Raw genomic sequence first — 26,191 nt, forward strand, 5'->3', positions numbered from 1 at the left:
TAATTTTTCTTTTTTTTTCTCCTTCAAATTTGTTTTTATTGTTTGGTTTGACTTTTTCTTTTTTTTCAATCTGTTTTTTGTTTGGTTTTTTTTGGCCAATTAAAATTTTACTTGTGTTCTTGCTTTACTTTTTTCTTCTTTTTTTTGTTGTAGTTGTTCCTTTATCTCCATTCCTTTGCCTTTATTGATAAGCAAACATGCGAGTGGCAAGTGTTAGAAATCCATTTTACAAACAAAACTGAAAAATACATCCAGAGAGCCTCAAATATATATATATAAACAGTAATAAAGTCAAAATCCATCTTACACTAAATGTATTGAACTACTGTGGTAGAGTAGCGTAGACAGTATGGGTTTTCTTCTTACACTCCCGCCCCACCCCCAAAAAGGAAGAAAATAAACGGAGATCCTTTCCGTACTGAAATTTCTTGAATCATCCTCAAGACGCACACAACTGAAATCACGACTGCTACTCAGATGTTCTACACCACAGCAACTTATTCACTTTCTGAGCTAAACAAACTCCCTCTATGTGGGTTGTAACACTTTGAATTGAAGTGCTTTAAGGAAACATGGAAAGGAAAGGAGGGGGAAAAAAAAGTACATATTGTGCGGGCACAAGGCAGGGCATACAGTATATCTGCTGTAAATAAATGTTACATCAACAGTAGTTACAAGGGGGAAAATGTAAGAATTACATTGCTTTCTCTTACAGAAACAGGTTAATTGTTTTAAATTATGTATATAGGGACAATAATAAAATATGTATATATATATTTATCAGGCTTACACACAGTTTGCTCTTAAAACATCAGAGCATGTCAATACAAGCTCTTGAAGTTTTTTTTTTTTTTTATGCTACTCCTTTAAAATGAAGTACTTGAAACCTGTTAAGAGATGGGTTACTGGAATCTGAAAATGAGTTTAGGAAAAAATACACTGTCAACCCAAAAAAGCCATGAAGCTGTGGTTAAATCGAATGGGAGGTGTTTCACAAATAAGACGTGATGTGCTTTTCCAAATCTGCTTCGAAAATGAGCAGATTTCCGAAGCACTCTAGTAAATGGATTTCTCTTAACGTTAATCTAACATTCATCCTAATGGCTAAAAATAATTAATTGGTCAGTCATTACTACAACCATTTACAAAATTTACAAAAAAGGAGGGAAAAAAGTCAGAAATCTTGTAAAAAGTCAGCCGTATGCTGATAGAGTAAGGCAAAAAAAAAAAAAGGAAAATAAAGTATAAACCAAACGTACACATTCAAAACACATCTGTTCGTGACAAATGATGGTATCTTAATGATTTTTTTTTTTTTTTTCCCCATCCAAAGCGCTCTTTGGTTTTGGATGATGCAACACAGAGTGAGAGGAATGCAGTTTGACGCACACCACTGGGACCATATTTACAGAAGGTGGCACCAGAAAATCGGGGTTGGAATTCTGAAGGTTGATGGCGAACATTAGAAATGCATTAAGAGCTTTGTGTCAACACTTTTTCTAAACGAAAAAGCTGTGTACAGTGTCAAATATATGGCGCCATCTATAAACAAGTTATGTTTATGAACGGTCGTTTAAATTAACTGATATCCAGTGGTGGGGGCTGTTTGTTGTTGTTATTTTTAAAGCAGGCAGATTCCAAAAATATTCACAGTAGTCACAAATGTGAGTTACTGAGCTGGTCAAACACAGTGAAACACAATACATAGGTTTGAGTTCAATCTCAGCAAAAGTGAGAGAGGTTCCTATAGCATGAAGAGGTTTCACAGAGGTTAGCCCCTTCAGATACCTCGCATTCATCAAAACTGACCTTCACAGAAAGTGTGGCGCACGCACGCACACAAACACACACACACTCTAATCTCTTTCCTCTTTCTACATCTAAAAATACTGGAAACTAGTTTAGAAAACAAAGTGATTTTTTTGTCTATCAAACTGACTTAAATTAACTTCTTAAAAAAAAGACAGTCCTTTTACACAAGGAAACAAAACCAAAAAAAATGTATGTTGAACTCTTTCATCGTCTCCAAGAGCGACTCTCATATTCATCATCTTCATCGTCGTCGTCATCCTCTTCCTCCTCTGGCAGCAAGTAAGGGCTAACTGGCTCCTGTGAACACATGACCACAACTCATCACATCAAACACTTCAATCAACTTCAACTAATTATAAAAAGGTATTACTGGTTGTTTTTAAAGCTCTGTAAATTCAACTTAAATGAGCCTCCAGTCAGCTGCTATCAGCTAATCCAGATTCTATTACGTGTTTTTCTAATTCACACATTCTCTCTGTCACTTTATGGTTAGCTGTTGTGCAGTATTAAAATTACAAATGCATTCATTATCTGTAAGCAGGGGCCTACATGAAATCATTGGGTGCAAGGCAGGAACACACCCTGGAGGGGGCGCCAGTCCTCCACAGGGCAACACACACATTCACACCTACAGACACTTGACTCGCCAACCCACCTACCAACGTTTTTGGACAGTGGGAGGAAACCGGAGCACCCGGAGAAAACCCACACAGACACAGGGAGAACACACCACACTCCTCACAGACAGTCACCCGGAGGAAACCCACGCAGACACAGAGAGAACACACCACACTCCTCACAGACAGTCACCCGGAGGAAACCCACACAGACACAGGGAGAACACACCACACTCCTCACAGACAGTCACCCGGAGGAAACCCACGCAGACACAGGGAGAACACACCACACTCCTCACAGACAGTCACCCGGAGGAAACCCACGCAGACACAGGGAGAACACACCACACTCCTCACAGACAGTCACCCAGAGGAAACCCACGCAGACAGAGAGAGAACACACCACACTCCTCACAGACAGTCACCCAGAGGAAACCCATGCAGACACAGGGAGAACACACCACACTCCTCACAGACAAGTCACCCGGAGGAAACTCATGCAGACACAGGGAGAACACACCACACTCCTCACAGACAAGTCACCCGGAGGAAAGCCACACAGACACAGGGAGAACACACCACACTCCTCACAGTCACCCGGAGCGGGACTCAAACCCACAACCTCCAGGTCCCTGCAGCCGTGTGACTGCGACACTACCTGATGCACCACCATGCCGCCAAAAATCACAAATTTAAATATATAAATAAAATATTTTAATTTATATCAAAATCACAATTTTTAAATAATCTAAACCAAAAGCTCATATACTTTCAGATCCAATATTATCCCCAAGACCATAACAAATCGATGCACATACTTTTGCAGCTGTTTTCCCTGTTAGAACACCCATAACAAATACAATGACAAATATAATTTGCCAGTTTGCAAATGACAAGCGAGAAAAATGTATATTTATTTATTTAGAATAAAATTGTAATTTTTAATACTACACAGGTATTAAAATATAAAAGGCAGGAGATTGATTGATTGATTGAATTTTAAATTCTAATTATGTCACAAACACACAAATTATACTTTAAATTTAATTTTACACAATAGAATAAAATTCATTGCTGATGATGGTTTCTGTTGTTGTTATTAGGCTGTCATCCACTATTGATGTTTACAATCTAACTTGAAAACAATAGCAGGATTTGAAGAGCTCCTAAAAGGCCTTGAAACATTAAAATGCAAGCTCAGGTTAATTTTATTTTATTTACTATGCAGATTTACCTATTGTTTTTACTCAGTCTCACTTTTAACTCTTAATCTTACATTTATTCGAATGAAAGAAAAGTAGGTTTTTGTGTTTTTACAAGTTGGACATTAAAGGCTTGTAAAGGCAGGGAAACAGTGGCCACATGTTTTTTTTTATTTAGATGTTTTAGTGAAATGCTGAACACGTTTGTGTAAATATGTTGATTATGGCACATTCTTAGCTATTACGGCCCAAGTTCTTAAATTCATCTCTTACTTGTTCATTCAGATTTCCTCAACCTGGCGACCTGCTCGAGCTTCATGGCTGGGGAGGAGGCAGATAGCTCTCTCCACTGTTTTGAAACTGTATTATAGTTCTGATTTTAAACTTGGTGTCAATATTCCTGCTCCTTTAATGCAGTGTGAGATTACCCCATAAAAAGACACTGACACATTGACACTATGCTAGGAGCTATACTATTCATTTTCAACCAACTGTGCCCTTCTCTTTTGTAACTTAGGATTTCATCAGAATCTGTGTTGAGTCAAGATTATCTGGCTGATTGTGAGTCAATGTGTGTCAAGATGTCTTTCTTTACTCATTTCTATTATTTGAATTATTGAAGAAAATGACAGATTTCGGATTAAAAAAAAATCCCTGCCTGAGATTTGGTGGATTCTGTCACTTGGAAATTGTGGTAAATATAAAGAGTAAATATAACTTACTGCACTAACTTCTTCCTTTGACTCCTCTTCTTCTGGTTCAGTGGAGATGGATGAGGTTTTGGGTTTGTACCATGATATCTGAAGAATTCTACCTTTGAATTTTGCCCCTTGGTTTGCAGCCTGAAAAAAAGACATGCAGAATGCAGTGTCCCAAGCAACAAACATTTAGTTGCAAAAATAAACCAACGCTTTCAAATCTAGATAACTTTAGCATAGTTTAGATTAATCTATGTAGGAACTTGAAGATAAAAAGTAAGTGAGATTACATTCTCTGCTTCACTTCGAGTCTTAAACGTCATCACAACACTGTTGGCATCTTGGTCACGAAGCTCTTCAATTTCCCCAAATTTCTGTGAAAGAAAAGACTGCACGTGAATTTACATTTCTCTGAGGGAGTCAATGCTTCTCAGGCTCTAAATCAACGATCAGAAATAGTGCTGTGTGGTTTTGTGGCTTTATATGCAAGAGATTTCGCCTGTTTTTGGGTGACAACTTTAACATTTAACAGAAATGTTGTGCAAATGATGGTAAAAGTCAGATTTGTGCGGTTAAACACTGCAATCAATATCTCTGTGGAAGTTTACTTCTGAGAAACCAGGCCTAGATTCTTATATTTGATAAGATCTGAATTTATAAAAACGTATACAATTTTTGTGTTTCTCAAATGGCACATAAAAAGTACTCAAATATAATTCAAATCTTTAAAAAAAAAAATTCAGATACTTAAAAAGATACAAAATTCAGATTAAAATCTGAATAGATATTTCTCAACAGCAAGGACATAAAGAATGGTGTTCTTCTGAAGAATGTTCTCAAGAACAACACCCAGGTGATTTATGCAACGTTCCATCTGAACTTGGATGTTAGATTTTCAGAGTTTCCAAGGAGGAAATTTCAACTGGAACACAACTTAGATTTCCTTCTCAAAGTCAGATGAGCCTCACTAATCCCAAGATCAGAATCCAAGATGGCTGCCTGCAGTATTTTTATTTAGTATTTATTAGGCCTTTATCCATTGGTGTTGTTTAATAATATCAGCCTTAAACACAGCACTGTCTGAATCCTGTTTCCATGACGTTTAAATGCTACAAAACAAATGTAAGAAATGTGCTGTTATCAACCGGTATCGCTAACTGCTAACCGGGAACAAGTTAACAAGGAAAACATGGGGCATGATTTGTCTGAACCTTTAAATGGAACATGCACAAGTGTGAAGTCATTTCCACTGCCTATCAAACCATTTATAATGAGCGAATTCAGCTACTTTTTAAAGCGACACACCTTGCATATACATAGCTTTCATTTGGACCATTTTCTACAGACCTTTGGCCATATACAGAATAGAGCATTTGGCAATGGGTGCCTGACACTTTTAAATTCTTACCACAAAGTGAGGCATGAGCTCCTCTTTCTCCTCCTGTGTGACACCCAGAATGGCAAGGGCTCTAGGCCGGTGGTCCACCACCATGTGGTTGCCCATTCCTCGGCCCCTAACACTCCGCCCTCTGCCCCTGCCTCTGCCCCGGTTCTGAGCGAGAGTGGGTTTGGCTCGACCAGGGGGTAAGAGCCCTAATCGCTTGGCCTGGGAGAGAGAAGCAAGTGGTGATTACATTAGTCTAAATATGGAAATAATGATTAGGATATAATTGTATTATATCTTATATGAATACACATGAAATACTGTACAGTTATCATAAAGCATGTCACATACCACTTTGTAAGCTTTGATAAGGAGAATGTTTGTGGGAAAACCGGTATGTGTACATATACATACATAAATGCAGCAGATTACACAAGGTTTGTGAATTTTACCAGCGTAGTAAGAGTATTGTAAATGTGATAAACAATCTGCCAAAAATCTAATCATGCAAATATGAAACTTGTAAATAAAAGCTGACAGCACTGAATAACTACACACACCTGTCCAAAACAGACCTAAACACGCTATTTCATGGGAGCAATTTTTAAATAGTACTGTAATACTTAAACATTCTCTAATAACAGATTTGTATGGATTTATACGTGTTTAGTAGTAGAATCACTTCATAGTCAGTCAACAGAAATACTAATTAAACCAATAGAGCATTACAGTTCTGAAAACACACATCTAGACAAGTGTGTTTCTCCAGCAGTTACTTAGGGTCCTATAAAATCCTTTAAATACTTAAGATTAATGTTTTAAGAAATTAAGCATTTCTTATTTGTTTCAGTTGTATTTCCTTTCATTTTAAGACTCATAGCAGTTTTCCATCTGCATCCTTGACTACAAATACAAAAATGGCACTTGTCTCGTCACTTTAAAGTTTGTAAAGCTAAGAAAATGTGAACAATAAATCATTTACATTCTGTTTGCTGTTGTATGTAGCAGGAATGTGGTGGTCCACAAGGTTATACTGGCTTCGCAGTAAAGAAACAAATTTTCAGTAAGAACTCATTTATATTTTTAGTAATTGGTGCATCTCAATACTAAGAGAATAAATGAAAAATTAGAACTCATCTTTTAGTTCCATTTTATTTTTATATGTTTAATTAATTCATTTATTTTACAATTTTGGTTTTGTTGAGTTCTTGTGGTAGTACTTTTACTACTATAATAACAATAATTCTTGTATATCATTTACTGCGCTGCTGTTACTGTTGATTTCCCTTTTGGGATTAATAAAGTGAGCCATCTATCCATCTTGTAAAGCCATGAAATATGTAACAATATATTATATAAAAATAAAAATAAATAAGTTAATCACAGTTTTGTCATTGGTCCAGGAATCAACTTAAATGTCTTCCCAAAATCTATATTCCCATCTTAGAAGGCTAATGTATGGAGCACGTGGACGTATGGATGCACACTTTGTCAGGTACAAAAGTATGGTGCAGTCTTTAATCAGCTTAGCAAATATTATATAACATTTTCATATGTCAATTCCATGATTCAATCTGTGTTCTCATAGTGAAAACCACAGGGCCCTAGTTTATAGCCCTGGTCATAAAAATGGAATATATTGGACCTTCTACACCAAAGTCAGCCAGTAGGCAAGCAAATAGCTGGCCTTAAGGGTTGCAAATATGAATCCTCTGTTCCCTCACCACTCCACTAATTGTTCTTCCCTCTCTCCTCAACAGCAAGGAGATCAAACTTTAATGTAATGAAAGCATCAGTGCAAGGAGTTGATGTAGAGGCAGGATTCGTTAGGCGTTGTCCTCTGGGTCTGGTAAGTGCCTGCAGTTTAATGTGCAGGAGATGGGTAATGGCATGCATTTTTCACGCCAACTAATTTCAACCCGGCACCGGCTTCTTGCTTGTTTTGAAGGATGGTTGTGTTAGTGCAGAATGTGTGTTAGCTTTGTGTGTTTGTGGGGCGGTCTCAAGTGAGAGGGGTATTGCTGGATTTGACGTTAACATTGAGCAAAGTAAAGATGCCATTATGAAATAAAAGATGGTAGATATTTAGGTTAAAAAAATAAAAATACATTAAAAAAAAAAATAAAAATCAATATTTAATTATGGAAGCAGACAACAAAATAGTTTTAAAAATATGTTTAAAACTTCTGATTACAATAATATTAAAATGAATTATAAGCTTGAGAACGTACTAGTGGGGGCCCCTTAATATAGTGATGCACAATACATGCTTGGCTGATTGGATTTTTTGAGTTATTATCTGTCCGATATTCAAACTTTAGCCAATATTACAACAGTGAACACTTTTGTGCTCAATTTATTACTGAAATACAATGGAAAATAATGTCTCTCTCCAAGACAGAAATAAGTGCACATCAAGAAACCTCTAGTAAATCTTTGATAATGTATAAAGAAGTTAAACTAAATAAACTTAAAGATAAAATTAAAAATACAGAAATGTACAAATACTGAAGAAAAGGTTTGGCCTATGACAAAAAGAACTCCTTTTGCATACGATCACAATTATTGGTTATTAAAATCAGTATCGGCTACACCAAATTGCTACAATTTGTTATCGTATCGACCCAAAAAATTCAATAATCGGTGCACCTTTAACTTAATATATTTTTGCCTGGTAGAATTTAGGCAAGAGGACATCTCACCTCCACCTGCAGCTGTCCCAGTCTCCTCTTCAAATCGGTAGTGTCTTCTCCTGCAGTCAGCTTCTCATTAAAAAAATAAAATAAAAAAATAATGTAAACAATTGTTTCAGTCAATGTGAATGTAAAGAATCTAATTTACCATTCTTTAAAAACATATGGTAGACAGATCTGTAACAACTTGTCATTATAAAACAGTATAAAGGCTGTAAACCTGTCACTTCCCAGATGCTGGCACTTAAAGTATCAATGAAAAGTAAATTTTTATCACTCACACAGTTCACAACACAGACTCCGGTTTTTCAGTAGTAGTCCAACTACCTATGTACGGATTTTCAGCTCTCTACACTTAGCCGTTCTCAAGAAAACACCAAACCTACTCTGTTTTGAGTGGAAGACAGAGCCCCACACAACCCCAGAAGAGAGTGTACTTTTCAAATGTAATGAGAGGCATGATTCAGTCTGAGAGAGCGAGCCGTAACGACTTTCAGCTATTCACGTCATAAGAGTGTGCCAAGTCCTGCAGCTAGTACTGGGGCATTATGAGGCACAAAACGTGTGAATCCATATCGGCTGGTACTTGAACATCAGGTATTGGTGCATCCCTACCTCTTTCACACAGTACTTACATCTGGTTTGGTCTTGGCCTGCGTAACGTTGACTGCGGACTGGGAGGCAGGACTGATCTCGTTCTTCAGTTGAGAGATCTTATCAGTGAGTTCTTTCAGAGTCTTCATGATGTTGGCCCTTTCTTCTGTCTTCATACCTCGGTTCTTCTCCAAACGGGCTATCAACACCTGCGAGTGCCAATTACTGTTAAGATACTTGGACCCTGATACAAATGTGAATTTAATGCAGATAACATGCTCGATGCATTAACAAGTCTTTTCACATTATGTAGCGAACATAAAACAATCAATACCCATTTAACATTCCATCTTACCTTCTGACACTCTATCTGTTTTTCGAGCATCTCTTGTTTCTTTTTTCTCATATCTTGCTGCAACTTCAAAGCTTCCTAAATGGGGACCGGATTTTGGAAAATTTAATCAAGTGTTAACAACATACAAGGTTTTATCATTGCTGCTTATCTGCAAAGCCCAAGAGGACAAAATAGATCACCTGTTTCTTCTTCAGAACCTCCTGAGCTTCAAAAGCTTTGACTGGCTTCCCCTGTGCCTTGAGTGGAGGCTTTAGTACAGTCCGTGAATACGAGCCTTTTTGAATGCTTGCGGCAGGTGGAACAGGCTAAAAACAGAGAAATAAATATTATTTTTAAAAAAAGAAGCAAAGATATTTTTGATGTTGTTTCCTCAGTCAAAAGCACAAAAGCTCCTTACCGTTGAGGACTCTGCACTGGGATTCAGGGTTTCGAGACTGCCTGCAGGTCCCGTTCCAGAAAGGTTTGGAGGTTTGGTCTTATTTAGCACGTAAGATCCTGGTGTGTGTGGCTTATTAATGACCTGAAGATAAAGAAAAGCACAGCGTTAAGAGCAGAGGTTCTTAACCTCGGGTCTCCATGGAGTCCCAATGAGGACGCAAGAACAGTGGTGGATTGAGGTGTTGTTTGAGGCTATGATTAATTATATGATGCAGACCCATCAGCCAATCATCATTCATCATTACATTTATGAAGTTCTACAGCAGCTTGCTGCTTCCTGCTGCCACACAGGCTCTGTATTTAATTAATACAGATATATTTGTGTGTATCACTCTGTATTTGGAGGAGTAAATCAGCAGGTATTCGTAAAAACTGGTAGATTTAACGTTTAGGCACCTCTGCTACAGATTCTCTCTGAACATGTGGCTTGTAGGAACTAATCTACCATAGATTTTTCACCTCCATTTTCTTCTGCCCTGTCATCATAATTTTGACAGAATTAAATTTTTTATATACGTGAATATTGTCAGATGAGGGCCAATGAACTGTAACAAAACAGTCCTTGCTGCTGTCGCAGATGTTAACGGCTCCATCTTATAAACATATTTGTTAAGCAAGCCTAATAAAATACCAAAGGGCAAGAAAAACTACTGCGACAATTATTTCCATGTCTCCTCTGAACACATCTTCAGTCTTCACTCTTTTGACTTCTTATGGGACAGGCTTTTAGGTTGTCAATAAAATATGAAATGGTGAAGTATATGCATGTCCTATACACCATGAAGATAGCGTGGGCTGTGTGCTGCCTTCTGCATTTGAGATATGAACGATGCTCTTGGTGTCTGGCAGTGGCTCAGTGCTCCATTATACATGCTTAAATCACATAATTACAGGAACGGGAACCTCAAAGGAAAAGGCTGAGGTATTGACTTTGAACAGGAATGAAAAGTCGTTTTCTGGTTCTTGAATTCATCGTATACAGCCGAGTTGAGGAATGTTCATTTTTGTCTGTTTGTTTAGCTGCAAATATAGTGATTCAGACGGAACCTTTGACAAGCGCTCCGAACAACGAGGCCAGATTCGGCATGGAGTCCCGTAGAGGTCTTTCACACATGCAGCCCACATTGGGAGATCTTCTACGTCAGGTGCGCTCACGTGGTGGGAAGTGTAAAAAGTGCTTTAGGTTTAGTGCAGCACCTGTGCAGTGCGTACAGGAGGAACTCTGGAATATATCATGCTTCGTTCTCAAGTGTGTGCCGACTGACTTTATCCTGGTAGCACCCTAGTAAAGATTCCAGGTAAAGTCTGGATAATGTCAGGGACGAATGTTGCGGGTCGTCGAGTTCATTGAGTTTACTCCTCCTGGTAAACTCCGGAACATTCCTGGATCACAGTGCATGTGTGGAAGGGGCATGGGCCAAAGTCTATATGATAACAGCATATTCCTGGGGCTATCGTGAATAATTAATTAATATTGGCATTGAAATTTAGCTGTTTTAGTCATTTAAAAATTCCCATAAATTTATGAAACCCTGAAATACCTCAGCAACTTCTAAACTCTGTATGTTACTCTGGATATTGAACTGTCATTTTCAAATCTAACAGAAAAATGGAGAACAACCCTAGAAATGAAATATGAAGTTGGCTTGATCTAAACAAAAATACTAAAAATCAAACTTAAGTAAATATATATGTCTTAAACATATCTAAAACCACATTTCCCAAAACATCCATGGTACTTGCTTCTTTGCAACATCCTCATTTAAAAACAACAGACAGATTATAAAATTATATACCCCTCCCTTCCCATCATATCCTGACCTTGTGGGACGTAGTGTGCTGTTGTCCGAGGCTGGTGCTCTGGCCCTGTTCCTGGGCTGGTGCTGTGGCCTCTCTGTGCCAGTACACTCTAATGAAGCGGTTGTTGAGCACTGCCTCAGTGCTGGAAATGGCCCGCCGCGCCTCCTCATTGGTTGTGTACTGGATCAGAGCTGCCTCTGGGTCGCCCCCAAAAACCACCTGGTACAACAGAGTAAACTCATTCAACAGGCTCATTCATAAACACAGAACATCTACAATACAGTCGTGTTGTAAAGTGGGACGTTTCTGCAATGCTTTGGTTTTTACAATTTATCTTTACTTTGAAATAGAAGTAGCAATAATATTGTGTGCTGGGCATCATCAAGCATTGTATAAAAGCACACTGGCATTGTCACCAAGGTAAAATGTGTGTAAAACTTTCACAACAAATGTCATAAGACTGGTTTAGAGTAAGAAAATATTCCAATTCTATAGCGGTGGGTCAGGAGCCTACCCTGAATCATTGGGTGCAAGGCAGGAACACACCCAGTCCTTCACAGGGCGACACACACTCTCACATTCACATCTATGGACACTTTTGAGTCGCCAATCCACCTACCAACATGTGTTTTTGGACTGTGGGAGGAAACCCACACAGACACAGGGAGAACACAAACTCCTCACAAAGTAGTAGGACTTGAACCCACAATCTCCAGGTCCCTGGAGCTGTGTGACTGCGACACTACCTGCTGCACCACCGTGCCGCCCCAATCACAATCAAAACTTCATTTTTAAAACACTGGAAATTAAATACTAACAAATGTTATAAATCCATTGGTAATATTGTGATTGTATACATATATTACAATGGTGGTAATGCTTGTATATTTTTTTCTTTATAAGACGACAGATTAGCAATGATGGACAAAGGTTAATGTAAACTCAAAGAGTAGATTTTAATTAAAAACTTGTGCCACTGCCCTAAAGAACACTTTTGTTTATATATAAAATATTTAAGCATCTCCTTTATGGAGGAAAATAATTTTTTTTTTACCTGAATATTCACTATCGTGCCAAACTTGCTGAAATGCTCGTTCAGTTTGGTTATGTTGTTGAGGTCTCGGGGGATTTTGCGGACTTCAAGCTTAGTGTTGACGTAGTAGTTTTTCTTAGGGAACGTCGACTTGTGCTGGCTGTTGAAATTTTGCCTAGGGAGGACAAAAGTTCTCTGGTTAGATCAAATGCGTACTCCACCAGAAATCCAACACAGGTATATGCCATTTAATGTCAGCAATACGTTCTGTAAAACCAGACAGGAAAGCAACAGGACGTTGACCAGATTTCCACAGTGATAAACCAAACATTATGACTACCTCCATGTTTCTACACTCAAGAGCCATTCTCTCAGCTCCACTGACCACACAGGCGCACTTTGTAGTTCTACAATTACAGACTGTAGTCCAGCCATTGCTCTGCATGCATTGCTAGCCTTTGGGTGGTGGCGGATCGTTCTCAGCACTGCAGTGACACTGATGATGTGGTGTTGTGCTAGTGTGCTAGCACTGATAAGTTTGGAGTGACCCCTCACTGTTGGACTGAGAATAGTCCACCAACCAGTGGACCATCCCATGTCCACTGATGAAGGTGCAGCAACAGATGAGCTACTGTTCGTGAGTTTACATTTTTAATGTGGACCACAGAGGTGTGTGTGTCTAACAGAGTGGACAGTGAATGGACACAGGGTTTAAAAACTAAGCAGCACTGCTGTGTCTGATCCACTCGTACCAGGGCAACACACACACACACACACCACAACATCAGTGCAGTGCAGAGTGAGGATACGAAAAAGAAAGACCAATTTCATGCATATACTCACTTGTCCATCCAGGGCTTTTTGGCTTGAGGACCATCAGCAGAACCCAGAGGTCTCTTCCTGTTCTCCAGCTCCATGCCGAATCTGGCCTCGTTGTTCGGAGCGCTTGTCAAAGGTTCCGTCTGAATCACTATATTTGCAGCTAAACAAACAGACAAAAATGAACACTCGGCTGTATACGATGAATTCAAGAACCAGAAAACGACTTTTCATTCCTGTTCATAGTCATGTAAACATTACGTAAAATTAATACAAAAACTATTCATTGGTAAGACATATAAAAGGCAGTACAGTACATGTGATACCTCGGGAAGTCTGTCCCTCCCCTGAGGTGAGGCCGATGAGGTTCGATCTCTGGGTCTGGATTCGGGGGATGAACTGACGATACTGCATTCTGCCTGGGCCCGTGAGGCCTGGAGACTCCGGGTTATACGCCTCTGGATCATAATTGTCTGATGAGGCAAAAGAAAAACAAGGAAATAAGTCAATCTGGAGTCCTTTAAACCAATGAATGTAGATAAATAATACACTTTCAGTTATCAACTGTGCAAACTTTTACATGTATTTCAACCAGGAAAATATAATCTGAGAAAACGCACATGTTCTAATAAAATGCCACTCAAAAGAGCCATGTTTTAAATCATTTCAACAGGACAAGAGCACCACCCTCTGGTGAACATTTTTCATTACACTTATATAAAATAGCAAGAAACAGTCACACACTTTTTAGTACTTTTTTTGAGCAAAGAAACCATTAATCCCCCATTGAACCGGCTTCATTAACGTCTCAGTAAATAAACTCCACGTGATCACAACTCAACTATGATGAGTAGAGCATCTCCAAGTATTTCAAACTGGCTGGCTATTGCAGTTTAAGTGCTTAACTATTCAAACTGTCATCTGTCAATCTGCTTTAATCGTTCAACAACATAAAAGCCAAGCGGGAAAAAAAAAAACAATTTTAAACATGCATTGTGTTAAGCTCTCAAAGCTGAAAAAGGTACCACTGCAGAGTGCAGCAAAAGATAGGAGCAGTGGCTTACATTCAGATAATGTATACTGAGGATGGAGAGGGGTGGAAGAAGCAGCAGAGGAAGTAGGAGGAGGAGGAGGAGGAAGAGGAGGAGGGGGTCCCACTCCAGGCGGGGCCAGAGGAGAAGAGTTGCTTGTCCTTGCATGGGGTGAGGGTTCTATCCCACTGGCTGGGATTAGAGGAAGTCCTACATGGGACAGAACGTCAAAACTCAGTGCTTCAAAACAGCAAATTGACAGAACGTTAAGCCTGCAGTCAGCTTTTCAAACCTACAAATGACAGGCCAGTACTGAAAAACAGACTATGACATGCTGTTCATAGCAATTTCATTAATGTGACAGACAAATAGATACAGCAGTGTCATATTAAAAGAACAACACACCATAATAAAGACCTACACACAACACACAAACCTATTCTAAATGGAACATTTCTTGTCTTTTTATACTGAGACAGAGAGTGGGTCCGGGTTCGTGACGATATCCAGAGTATACACAGAAAGGCATATTGTCAAGTAACGTGGTTTAAATGACCATTCTTCATCATTGTGCTCGTATTTGGAGTCTCTAAATCATGGCTGCACTGCTCTAGCTGTATTTTCCTTTGATTTTTAATAATAATTGTTATCAAATGTATCGATTTGGTACTGCAACCCTATTTTAAACCTTTTAACCAACTTTATTTTGCGTCGTTACGTCATTTTTTCCTCATACATAGCTCAAGAGTGCCATCCAGTAGGCAGTTTTTTTTTAATTAATAGCTAAATAACTACCTGCACTCACTCATTAGAAGTATGCTTTGATGTATTTGGACGTATTGTTTAGCCCTTGGATAATGTGGGATTTAGTTATTTAATTTTGTACGTCATTTATTTATATCACAAGAATAAAGGGACCAAATTACAGCCTAAACACTTCAAGGGGGGGGTGAGAAAAATAAAAAAAACACAAGCTTGTGATTTGTTTAAAATTGCTCCTGGAAACTGCAGAATTACTCATTCATTCCGTGGCTGTAGGTTTATCCAGTTTAGGGTCGTGGTGGGTCCGGAGCTTACCCAGAATCATTGGGTGCAAGGCAGGAATACACCCTGCTGGGGCTGCAGTCCTTAACAGGGTGACACACACTTACGGACACTTGAGTTGCCAATCCACCTACCAACGTGTGTTTTTGGACTGTGGAAGAAAACCCGGAGGAAACCCACACGGACACAGAGAGAACACAGCAAAGTCTTCACTGAACCCCATAACCTCTAGGTCCCTGGAGCTGTGTACTATGGAATTATTCAAATAAAATAATTTAAAATGTGACACTTTAAAGAGAGTTCTCAAAGAAATGTGAGGTTTAGGTCTCAGGGATCAACCTTAAAGTGAAGAGCACTTTGCCTTATTGGCGATAAGTCATCCATTTAATTTAATTCGGCTCCAAGACCCATGCTACGTATAGAAATTAGGTAGCACTAATTCATGTGAACAGCTCATAGCCAATGTTTTTTATAAGGTGTGATAAAAATTAGATACTGCTGCTGTGGTTTGTTTATGGGTTTTCAGAAAAAACCAAGGGGCCAATGTAGGAGGATCTCATGAGTCAGATGTTGAATGGAAGAACGGTCCCTGGATGTGGACTGAAGCACCATCTGAGCTAACGTTACGGCTCGAATCTTTAGGACTGTTAACTCATTTCATACATTCAGCTCAAATTGGACTACTTCAGTGAGAATTGAAAAACAGAAGTACTAAGAACATTGCTCTGTTTCAGAACCTGAATACCACTTGAGGATGCAACTTGAGATGTTCTTGAACATCAAGTTACACGTTTTGACAGGAAAGCACTATCACTATACTATCATTTGGGATGGAATTTAGGAATACTGACTGTATCCACAGAATGAGCAACAAACGCAACGAGGTACTCACCAGGTATGGGGAGGATGCCCGGAGGTGGAGGTTGACCGTGGGGAGGGAAGGGCATAGGCATGATTGGAGGAGGCTCCGTCATAGGGGGAAGGGGCATGCGGGCAGGAGGGGGCATTCCAGGAGGTGGAAAAGGGATCATGGTGGGTAGGGCGACGTCGTCCACAATCAGAGGGTCGTTGCCATGGTCGAACGGACAGAGGTCACCCCTCACGCAGAATCCTTTCTCTGGTGGGAGAAAAAATAAAAATAAAAGATTCAAATAAAGAAAGAATAACAGTCACTAAAAATAAAACCCCTCCTTAAAAATCTATTAAAAATGTTCAGAAATGCTCAAAATATGTTAAACCTGTGCTTTATCTACTTTTTGTAGATTTAAAGAAATATATATATTCAATTAAAATGTAAACAAAAAATGTGAATAAAACAAAAATGTTTTGCACCTCTACAGCAGTGGTGCTAGAATCCCATTTCCTGGGTTTACTTTCCCTCTTTCAACACAATTTACCCAATGTAGCAGCTCATTAAATTCAAGCTCAATTTTATTTGTCCAACACCTGGCCATACAAGGTACAACAAAAAGTGAAATGCAACTGAAACTGTTTCAATAGAGCAGAAAAAACCATGTCCTGGACAGAAGTACACAGAAACTAGATTTGGCCACTTCAATAAAATCTATATCTTAAATATAGAGCTCTGCAAGTGGAATGTGGTCTCTGTCATCTATAAACAACACAATAAACCTTCAAGCTACTTATGCAGCTTAATTGCTAGACATTTAGGAGATCATTAGGTGCTCTAGTTAGACAACACACCCCCCCCGGTCTCTACAGACAACCTCAGTCATCTCCCACCAGTGTGAAAAATACCCAAGCTCCAGAGAGACTGAAGGGTAAATATACACACTACCCCTTTCTAGAAGCTCCTCAGAGACAGAAACAGACTGAAAAATAGCCCTGTGGAGAATTCACTGGAAAGACAGTTGCACAAAAGTCATTAGTAACGGTCATTAGAGGTGCCAGGTAGATTAGCTTCCGGGGCAAAATAAGTGATATCAGTTTCTTCAATGTGTTTCAGAAATGTCCTCATGTCTGAATATCAGAAAGATAAGTTATAATCTTCAAAACATTAAAATGTTCATTTGTTTTGGATAATTTAAAGAGGTTTTATTGGTCTAGTGTTTTTCCTGCATCGTCACAAAGATGTTTCACAGTTTTTCGGGGCCTACCACTAAGTGAGAAGGCCGAGGCGACCATGGCTTGATAGTGAGGAAGTAGTACTAAGAGCAACCGAGATTCAAAGGGGAAAACTCATCAACTTTTGTTTGGCACAGATAAAATATAAGATACCTAAATGGTATAAGTCAATAATTTGCTTTTAAATGGTATCAGTTCTTGTGATTAATCATGAATAATTGTAGTTTTTAATTTAGTATGAATGTTCCCTAAATCATAAATTAACTGTGGAAAAGAATTTTGGATACTAAGTCTAGATAAACAGCCCACTGTGATAGGTTTACATATTACGACATGTCTTTACAAATTATATTCACACATTACTATCACTCATTGTTTTCTGATTTAGACACACCAAAGCTGCTTATTTAAACTTAATTAATACACTTAAAGCCTAGGGATGCTCCACAACATTAGCTGGATGCATGTTAATAATATTTGATGTATTTCCCCCTTTTTCACAGCAACCATTCTGACACAGATTTTACATATTGTATTGTCTAAACTGGACGATTCTCCCTTTTCATTTGGGTGAAAGCCTTTGCAGCCATTGTTTCCATTTTATAAAATGAAAAGGGACACTCAGCCATTCAGCAGCAGCTGTTCAGAAGGAAACATTTGGGTGAAATTACACTTAACCCTAATTTTTAATGATTTTTTTTAAACATTTATAATTCATGTTTATAAAACAAGAAAAACTTGCAAAAACAAAATGGGAAAATGTACACATTGCGGTTCTGGCCGTTGCTAGCCTCTCCCTGCGGTTCGCTGGTCAATAGTGCGATGTTGCAGTTACTGCAACAGTCCTGTTAATGCCTTTTTCAAACAAGCACTGACTTTTCCAGACAAATGTCCAAATCCTTTGTACCGAATATTACCAGGATTTTATCCTGCCAAACCCCTAGTACAAAAATCCAGGTAATGACAGATTGAGCACGTGTAAATAGAGCAGTAATCTTCCTTGGAATTTACACTGAATTCAAACCGTGCCTCCTGCATTCATTGAAATAAAGGCCACGCTCCACCCGTATTCAGCCTTGCGAGTGAGACTGTGAGAGAAGCCATGCTGCTTAGCTGCAGTGCAGGAGATTGGTATTTTAAAGTAGGTGACATTCTTATTAAAAAGTGGAATCCACATTCCACCTTAACAAAAGACACCCCAGAGAACAAACGTGACAGACAAGAGACAGGATCCAAACCAATATAAAAAGAAAGATGGAACTATATTCTGATCCATTCAGATGTCTTAGACATGCCATGTTGCTATGAAACTGGCTTAACTTATGATCAAGTGCACACAACCACTTCTAGCATCTAAACCATCCTACCAGTTACACATATATAACTAACAATACACACTCATGATTCAGGTTCTTACCGTCGTAGTCTCTGCAGCGGTGTTTGAGGATGTTGCTCTTGCCTTCGCTGTGTTTAGAGTAGTAAGTGGACCAGCTTTCTGTGGTGCTGTCAGGAAGGTGAGCTGGTGCCACTGCTGTTACCGCGCAGGGGACCCCAGGGCTCCCCGAAGGGGGGAACTGTGGTGGGGGGTTGGGCAGAGGAAGCAGGGGGGCGGGGTGTTGCTTCTGCTGGTGGTGAGGGTTTCCCAAGGGAACAGGAGAGGGAGTGTATGGCTCCAGGTCCTTTCGCTCTTGCTCAAACTTGGATCTGTGTTCTATGGATGAGAAACAGTGTTTAAGAGAAGAGTGAAGACCCACCTTCTTGCTTTCCTACTTTCCTGAAATGGTTTACTATCATATGTAAGTACCCTTTTCTTTTCCTCAAGTGACCCTGACCTTAAATAAATCCACGCATGCAGGGCAGAACACAGCTGTTAAGGGGCTCTTACCTCGTCTTTGTCCGTGCTCTCTGTCTCTGCTCCTGCCACGACTGCTGCTGCGACTGCGACTCCTACTCCGGCTGCGGCTGTAGCTGCGTCCCCTAGAGCTCACGCCCCTGCGCTCATGCCTCTCCCGGTAGGACTCGCTGCCTTTCCCATGGCGTTCAGGCTCCCTCCGTTTGCGGTCATCTCGCCGCCGCTCGTCCCGACTCCTGAGGTAATGCATGTAATGAGAACAAAATAAAAACATCATGTAATATCAAAGGCTGATCACTCACACTCTTGTTTTTAATTTAATACTGAAACATTCATCAAAATCAGCCAAAGACTAACATTTACCACTGAAAACGGTAGGCATACTTAAAGTACATTTAAAAATGCAGCTTGGATAGAAACAAAGCTTAAGCCAAGTTCAGACAGGATTGGCACCTATTATAACCGTTATTATAAACCGTTTAATGGTAACGACACGTTCATAACACGTATGGAGGCTACTAGTGTGAACAAAACATATCTACAGGTCGTTTTGTGGTCGATTTGAGTGTGGGGCGTCGTTCAGCCACTGAGCTTTTACTTAAACCATATAAACGCCTCCTTCAGCTCCTCCGTTCTCGAGAAAACCTGCCAAAAACTCATTTTCTCCAGGATATGATGTGATATTACCCCACATTGAAATTCAGACAGGATTAATATGACCTGGGGTTGATTTTACTGCTCGTTTTACAATAGGTAAAAGGATCAGGAATCTTTCCTGAAACGCGAGGGCGCACTCCGGAAAAATAACTGAAATGGTCTGTTTGGACTGGATTAAAACTACTGATATACTCAGGTAATAATTACTCAACCCCGACGTCCACAGGTAAAACTAATCCTGAATAGGGGTTTACTTTGAACCTTTGAATATTGCATGATGTTGCTTACCTTGATTCATTGAAATCAGGACGATTCCTCAGTGGACTTCTCCTCCTTCGGCTTTCCCTGTCATCCTCAACATGACCGGCCTGAAAATGAAACTGTCGTTACTTTCACATCATAACAGAAAATAGCCTATAAATCTTAAAGATGACTCAAGAACAAAGAAAGAGCAAAGAGCAGACCTTTACCTCTTCCTTCTCGTCAGGTTTTGGAGCTGGAAATTTTGTCTCCTCTTTAGGAACTTCTTTAGCAGGTGGGTTTCCCAAGTAGTTTTTGGTGGTTAGACATTCAAAGAGTTTGTCCACAAACCCTGAGGTCTCTGTGGTTGTAAGGTGCACAAAAGTTCAATTTCAGCATCACAATACTCAACTCATGCCTTTAAGATGTAGACAACCATTTTCTATGTGAAAGCCAGTTATTTTTATTCTCCAAGTAAATCATTTAGATGTAATCTCAGAGAAAGGCAGTGATTTGATTCATAATTTCAGAGTAATGGCACATTAGGTGCTCCATTCTTACATATAAAAGTAAAATTTTGAAAATGAACGCTTATATTAATTATATTAACATAGGCTGCATCAAGTTTTCAGTTAGAGCCTGTTCTATTTTCTGCACTGTACTTGAATGTGTTAAATGACGTTGACTGCTTTAAAATCGGGCTGACCAATCACAGCTCAGTGTTCATAGCAGCAGACCAATCAAATAAGCATCAAGGAGTCAGCAGAACAGCTCGTCTTATTCATAGCAGATCACAAAAGCTTACAGAACCAGTAACATGTTTAATATATAAATCCGGAGGCTAAAGAAACTAACCATTTTTTGAGTTCACACCTATTCCAATTATTTTTTTATTTTTTTATTTAGTTTCGGAACCTTCACACCAAGTCTGACGTGTTATTTATAGTGGTGTCAATCAATAAAAAAATGATTGACATCAAACACAAGCAAAATAAAACTACTAATCACTGATGACATCACTAGGCTCTGTAAAGCCAGTGAATTTTGAGAGGAAGTTGACCAAATTTGGTAAAATGATTATTTGGCGTTTAAAATAAGAAGGTGTTATAGTTTACAGATGAAGCAGACGTTAACGTGTTAACATTGACGGCACTAATTTGCTAGAAGAGGAAGAAATAGGTTCCTCTTGTGGCAGCAGCCATGAAGCACATACTGGATTCACCCTGTTCTACAGAATAGACAACACTACAAGGAGTTCCAGCTACTCATTCAGGATCTAAAGCTGTATAACGAGCTGTTCTGAAGGCAGTGGGGGAGTTGGAATCTCTGTTGCTCCTACGTTTACATTTATGGCGTTCGTCAGACACTCTTATCCAGAGTGACTGGTATTATTCCAATGCAGCGTTAGGAGTCTTGCCCAAGGACTCTTATTGGTGTAGTACAGACTGGTTGCCCAGACCTGGAATCGAACCCAGGTCTCACACATGGTAGCCAATGGTGTTACCACTGTACCACACCAACCATGAGCTCCTCTCATTAAGACAGAAATTGCAGTGATGGTGATAGAAACCATGCTAAACATCAATTAACAGAAAACCGTTACAATTAATCAAAATCCCTGACGCCTGAAACACTGTTTTACGGTAAACAGAGTAAATCCATGGCAGAGAGGTATATAAACAAAATCTTAAGGCAAAATGTTCACTCAAATAATATTACATACTTACAAATGAACTTTTATTAAAAATTATAATTATGATCCTTCAGCGTAAACGTCAAATCATTTTCAATGAGTTTTTATAACTTGCAATGATAATATGCACAAATTCTTTAGAAATTATGCATTATGCAGCTTTCCTGAGATAAAACCTCATTTAAGTTTGCTGAAATTCTCCAGAAGTGATCTGAACAATCCTTCTGATTACAGCTTTCAATATGTTTTCTTAATAGTCTGAGTAGATGCAGAAATATCACTTATACACGTACCCTTCTGCAAGAAAACGTCCAACTGGTCAGCGCACAGGGCTCTGAGTTCTTTCTCTGGTTTGTCCTTCTTGACCAAAGCCACAACGTAGTTTGCCAGGGCAGAAGGATCAGCATCACAACTAGGAAAATCAGATTACACAACTTTAATTTTCATATTCATAACATTTGCTTGTGTTTATATAAACTAGTAAAATGTATTGCTTTGAATACGCTTCAGGTAAAATATTTGTGAACATGGAAATTACACAAGTTCAAAGAGCATTTCCTCCAATGTTTTCCTCAGCATCTTCAACACCCAGTCCCAGAATTTCAAGGATGAATCTCAAGACTTCCTACTCGCTTTATAGTGCACTGTTTGACTTCTACACCCACACAGTGCACTGTAGTTCAACCAGAATCTTATTATTGCCCACAGCATTCCTTGACTCAAAAGCTTTGCTCAGCACCTCAACCCCTAGAATATTAACCCCTGAGTCTCATGACTTTATTTTAAAAAAATAAAAATTGAACTACATTTTCATAAATATCACTGCTCACGCACCTTTAAAAATTATTCCATCGCATAATATAAAGTAGAGGTGGGCGATATGGCAAATATATGACAAAACAATGAAAAATATTTTTATTAATTTCAAGAACATTACTGCAACCAAATAAATGTTTATATGAATTATTTTGCTTTATATTTAATATATTAACAATTTGAAATGGTTTTATATTTTACTACAAATTTAACAGTTTCAAACATTCAGAAGTGACCAAAAAAAAAAAAAAAAGGTAAACATTTTCTTGTTTTGTAAACAACAGATTCTGTTATCAAGTTTCCAATTTTGTATTAAAGAAATGTAAAATATTGTAGCAAATAAATCTACCACCCAAACAAAACGCAGAAAATCTAGTGTGTGCATATAAAAAACAAACAACTGTATAAAAAGTAACTTTAAGACTCCGCAGTAAATAACAAAACAAATACAGATTAGTTGCTATGCTGAGTCAGTGAAGTTTATCTGCTTGAGTTAGAGCTCTTTGGCTGTTGAACACTTCTAACGCCATTTTTGATTTATTCTTGTTGTCAACCAGGTGCTTCTGCTGGAGGTGGTTAAACAGATTAGTTGTGATTCCCCTTTCTGTTGTTATAGGCTTATTTATTTTATTTTTTTTATGTTAAAGGCTAAGCACCAGCTCTACGAAAGTGTCAAACAAATAAATACAGTGGAATTTGAGTTCCTAACTTGTGTTTATTGATAGTCAGAAAACATGTTATTTCTTACTAATTCAAGGAATAAGGTTTAAAAGACATTTAGCCTTTAAACACACAATACCATGGTTTATGGTACATCTGAAATTTTCTAACCAAACCACCTGCATACAGCTAAAGTCACTCCCCCTTTTTTGGAGGAAATCCCTCCACCTCCAAGCCACTTTCCACTGTACTTCTCTGTGCCTAAATGACTCGTGTACAGTACACGTGCCATATTATGCATAACGTCATTATGTAAACTTGTTAGAACACCACTATTATCACAATATTGATTAATCCTTTTAAAAATTACCACAATATTATCACGAACGATACGCTATGGCACAGCCCTAATTATAAAGCATTTAAACATTCAATTTGAAAAAGAGCTGCAATGACAATTAAGACAAAGTTAAAAAATAAATGTATCCCCCTCTTTTCTCTAATTATTGTCCAGCCTACTTAGATGGTTACAGCTTTCAGAAATTGGCAGGTGGTGCAGAGGTTCTTGCTCAATGACTTCAGAACATCATAAATCTCTCACATGGCCCTGGTGTGATTTTATTCCACACTTCTTGCAGTCTCTTCCACAGTTTGGTAACTGCTGTGGGATTCTTAGCCATAACTCTCACTCCACCAATGGTCTTCCAGAGACTCATTCGTGTTTAGATCAGGTCTCTGGGCTGGCTATTGCATTACACCAAATTTAACAGCCTCAAGCAAGTGCTTTACCTTTGCAACCGTGTCAAAAGGGGACGTTGTCTTGCACAAAAACTGCTGGCAGATTGGAAAATATTTGTAAGGGAAGGAGGTTCTGATTAAGATTAGCATTCATCACACCATAGTGACACAGCGTATGGCCCACAGGGCCTTGATCATTCAGGTCTGGATTGGCTGGCAATTGCAGCTGCAGTTTGGAACTAATTCCCTATCGTGTCTCGGTATGGCCCTAGTCTCTAGGGCTTTTGTTTTACGTGGATAACCTGCATTTTGTGGAGACTTGAATGAATTAGTGTAAAGTTTTAATGCTCTTTTGGAATGACCCAACTTCTCCTGCAATGGATGAAAGCCTCAACACAGTGGGCTTAATCATAACCTGCTGTTACACTGCTCTGATCACCTCGGAGAAGCTTGCCATTGTTCAAAATCATTACAATTGCTGTCCGATAATTAAGGACATTCTCGGGCTGTTGACAGATTAACACCAATAGTTGCCAAATATTCCAAAGTGTTCCTTAATTTTGATCACAGCCTTTTCAGCTTTCACATTAATATTGTGATATATCACAGGGATCACCTACATCCCTTGAATTGGTGTTAAAACAACTTTAAATTAGGATCAACAGTGACTTTGAAATTGAGAAAAGTGCAAGTTGTTCCCCAAGTTTGATCTCCCTGAACCAGCACCACCTGCTAATATATGCAGGGGAGTTGTACACAAGTGGCTGAATCCCAAATGACTAACTAGAATAGGATGCACTGTTAGGGTGCAGGATTTATCTTTAAAAGGCCTACGTTGTGCACTACATAGAGAGGAGGGATCCAACTGAAATTCACCTCAAATAAACGGAGTGCAGCAACAGGGCAATCCACAGCTTGTTTTACCCGCAGTACTGAGCATAACGACTATCTAACTTTAAAATGTAAGACCCCGGACCCTTAGCACTTCGAATAAACGTCCCAAAACCATCATATCCTAAATAACTTTTCTGGCCCTCTCTTGGCCTAGCAAGAGACCAATCACGCTGCTTATTCGGGGCTGCGTCTTTAACGGCTCCCTCTGCCCTAGGTAGTGCACAGACATTGGGCAATAAACGGTGTTTGTCGCAGCCAAATATTTGTAAAAGGGTGTTCGGCAGTTTAGGACTGGCTATAACTGACTTTGTATTTAGGATGAAGCGAATTATTTGGATATAGACGCCGTAAATTGTATTGCCTACTTAGTGAACTAGTTAGGTAGTATGGAGGTATTTGTGATTCAGCCTGAGTATCAGTAGCATAGTTCCTCGCTTAGCTCTAGCTAGCTTCGAGCTGCAGATTAAAAGTGTAGAAATAATGTCGTGCTGGAATGTCGAAATGCTTGAACGAGACCCAGTAACCTCGCCTAAAAGGAGACGATAGTCACAGCGTGATAATAAACTGCTAAATGTGTGTGGAGGTGCAAAACCGGCCCGCGGGCTGTTAGCAGGCCAGCTGGCTAATGTGAGCTAACCAACGTTATCTGGTTAAAGATGTCATTCCCGGGGCAGACTTACATGGGCTCTAGGAGTTTAGCCAGCCACGACTTCAGAGCCTCCACATTGTCTATGATCATGGCGCCGGGCTCTCAGCAACACTCAATAAACCTGGAGATCCTTCAGCGCGATCCTTGCTATCATCGTACACAGAAATAGCGTTAATACAGCGCGGGCCTGCTCTTAATCACTGACGAATGGCTACCCGTTCAAACCCAAGACTACGGTTCAAACACACGCTGGAAACGGAGGAGTCCGACTCCTCAACGAGTCACTTCTATTCAACCGATTCCCCACTAAAACGCAAGACTCCTCAACGACTCAGCTCTCCTCAATCGACTCATCAATATAAAACCGACACCTCACTATAACAGCCG

The 26,191-nt window shown here is 39.2% G+C and overlaps 1 protein-coding gene across 4 annotated transcripts; it reads right to left on the reverse strand.

The window, feature by feature from the left end:
• rbm27 (RNA binding motif protein 27) lies at positions 1 to 26,027 on the reverse strand. 4 transcript variants are annotated; one of them, XM_066645258.1, is made up of 21 exons: positions 25,836 to 26,027; positions 22,341 to 22,459; positions 20,585 to 20,715; positions 20,403 to 20,482; positions 19,491 to 19,693; positions 19,023 to 19,316; positions 16,413 to 16,637; positions 14,510 to 14,686; positions 13,772 to 13,918; positions 13,470 to 13,608; positions 12,648 to 12,801; positions 11,615 to 11,812; positions 9,753 to 9,875; positions 9,535 to 9,660; positions 9,356 to 9,430; positions 9,042 to 9,209; positions 8,416 to 8,475; positions 5,738 to 5,935; positions 4,620 to 4,703; positions 4,354 to 4,473; positions 1 to 2,109 (listed from the first exon to the last, which is right to left on the reverse strand). In XM_066645258.1, exons 1-21 carry the CDS (start codon positions 25,892 to 25,894, stop codon positions 2,017 to 2,019), a joined length of 2,973 nt encoding a protein of 990 aa, XP_066501355.1. In that variant the 5' UTR covers positions 25,895 to 26,027; the 3' UTR covers positions 1 to 2,016. The 4 variants fall into 4 exon arrangements, with proteins under 4 accessions (XP_066501355.1, XP_066501353.1, XP_066501354.1 ...); XM_066645256.1 differs by having other exon boundaries at positions 13,763 to 13,918; XM_066645257.1 differs by having other exon boundaries at positions 20,579 to 20,715.
• Positions 26,028 to 26,191: the final 164 nt, after the last annotated feature.

This window comes from Hoplias malabaricus, chromosome 15 (assembly GCF_029633855.1).
Source record: "Hoplias malabaricus isolate fHopMal1 chromosome 15, fHopMal1.hap1, whole genome shotgun sequence".
In the NCBI taxonomy this organism is placed as follows: Eukaryota; Metazoa; Chordata; class Actinopteri; order Characiformes; family Erythrinidae; genus Hoplias; species Hoplias malabaricus.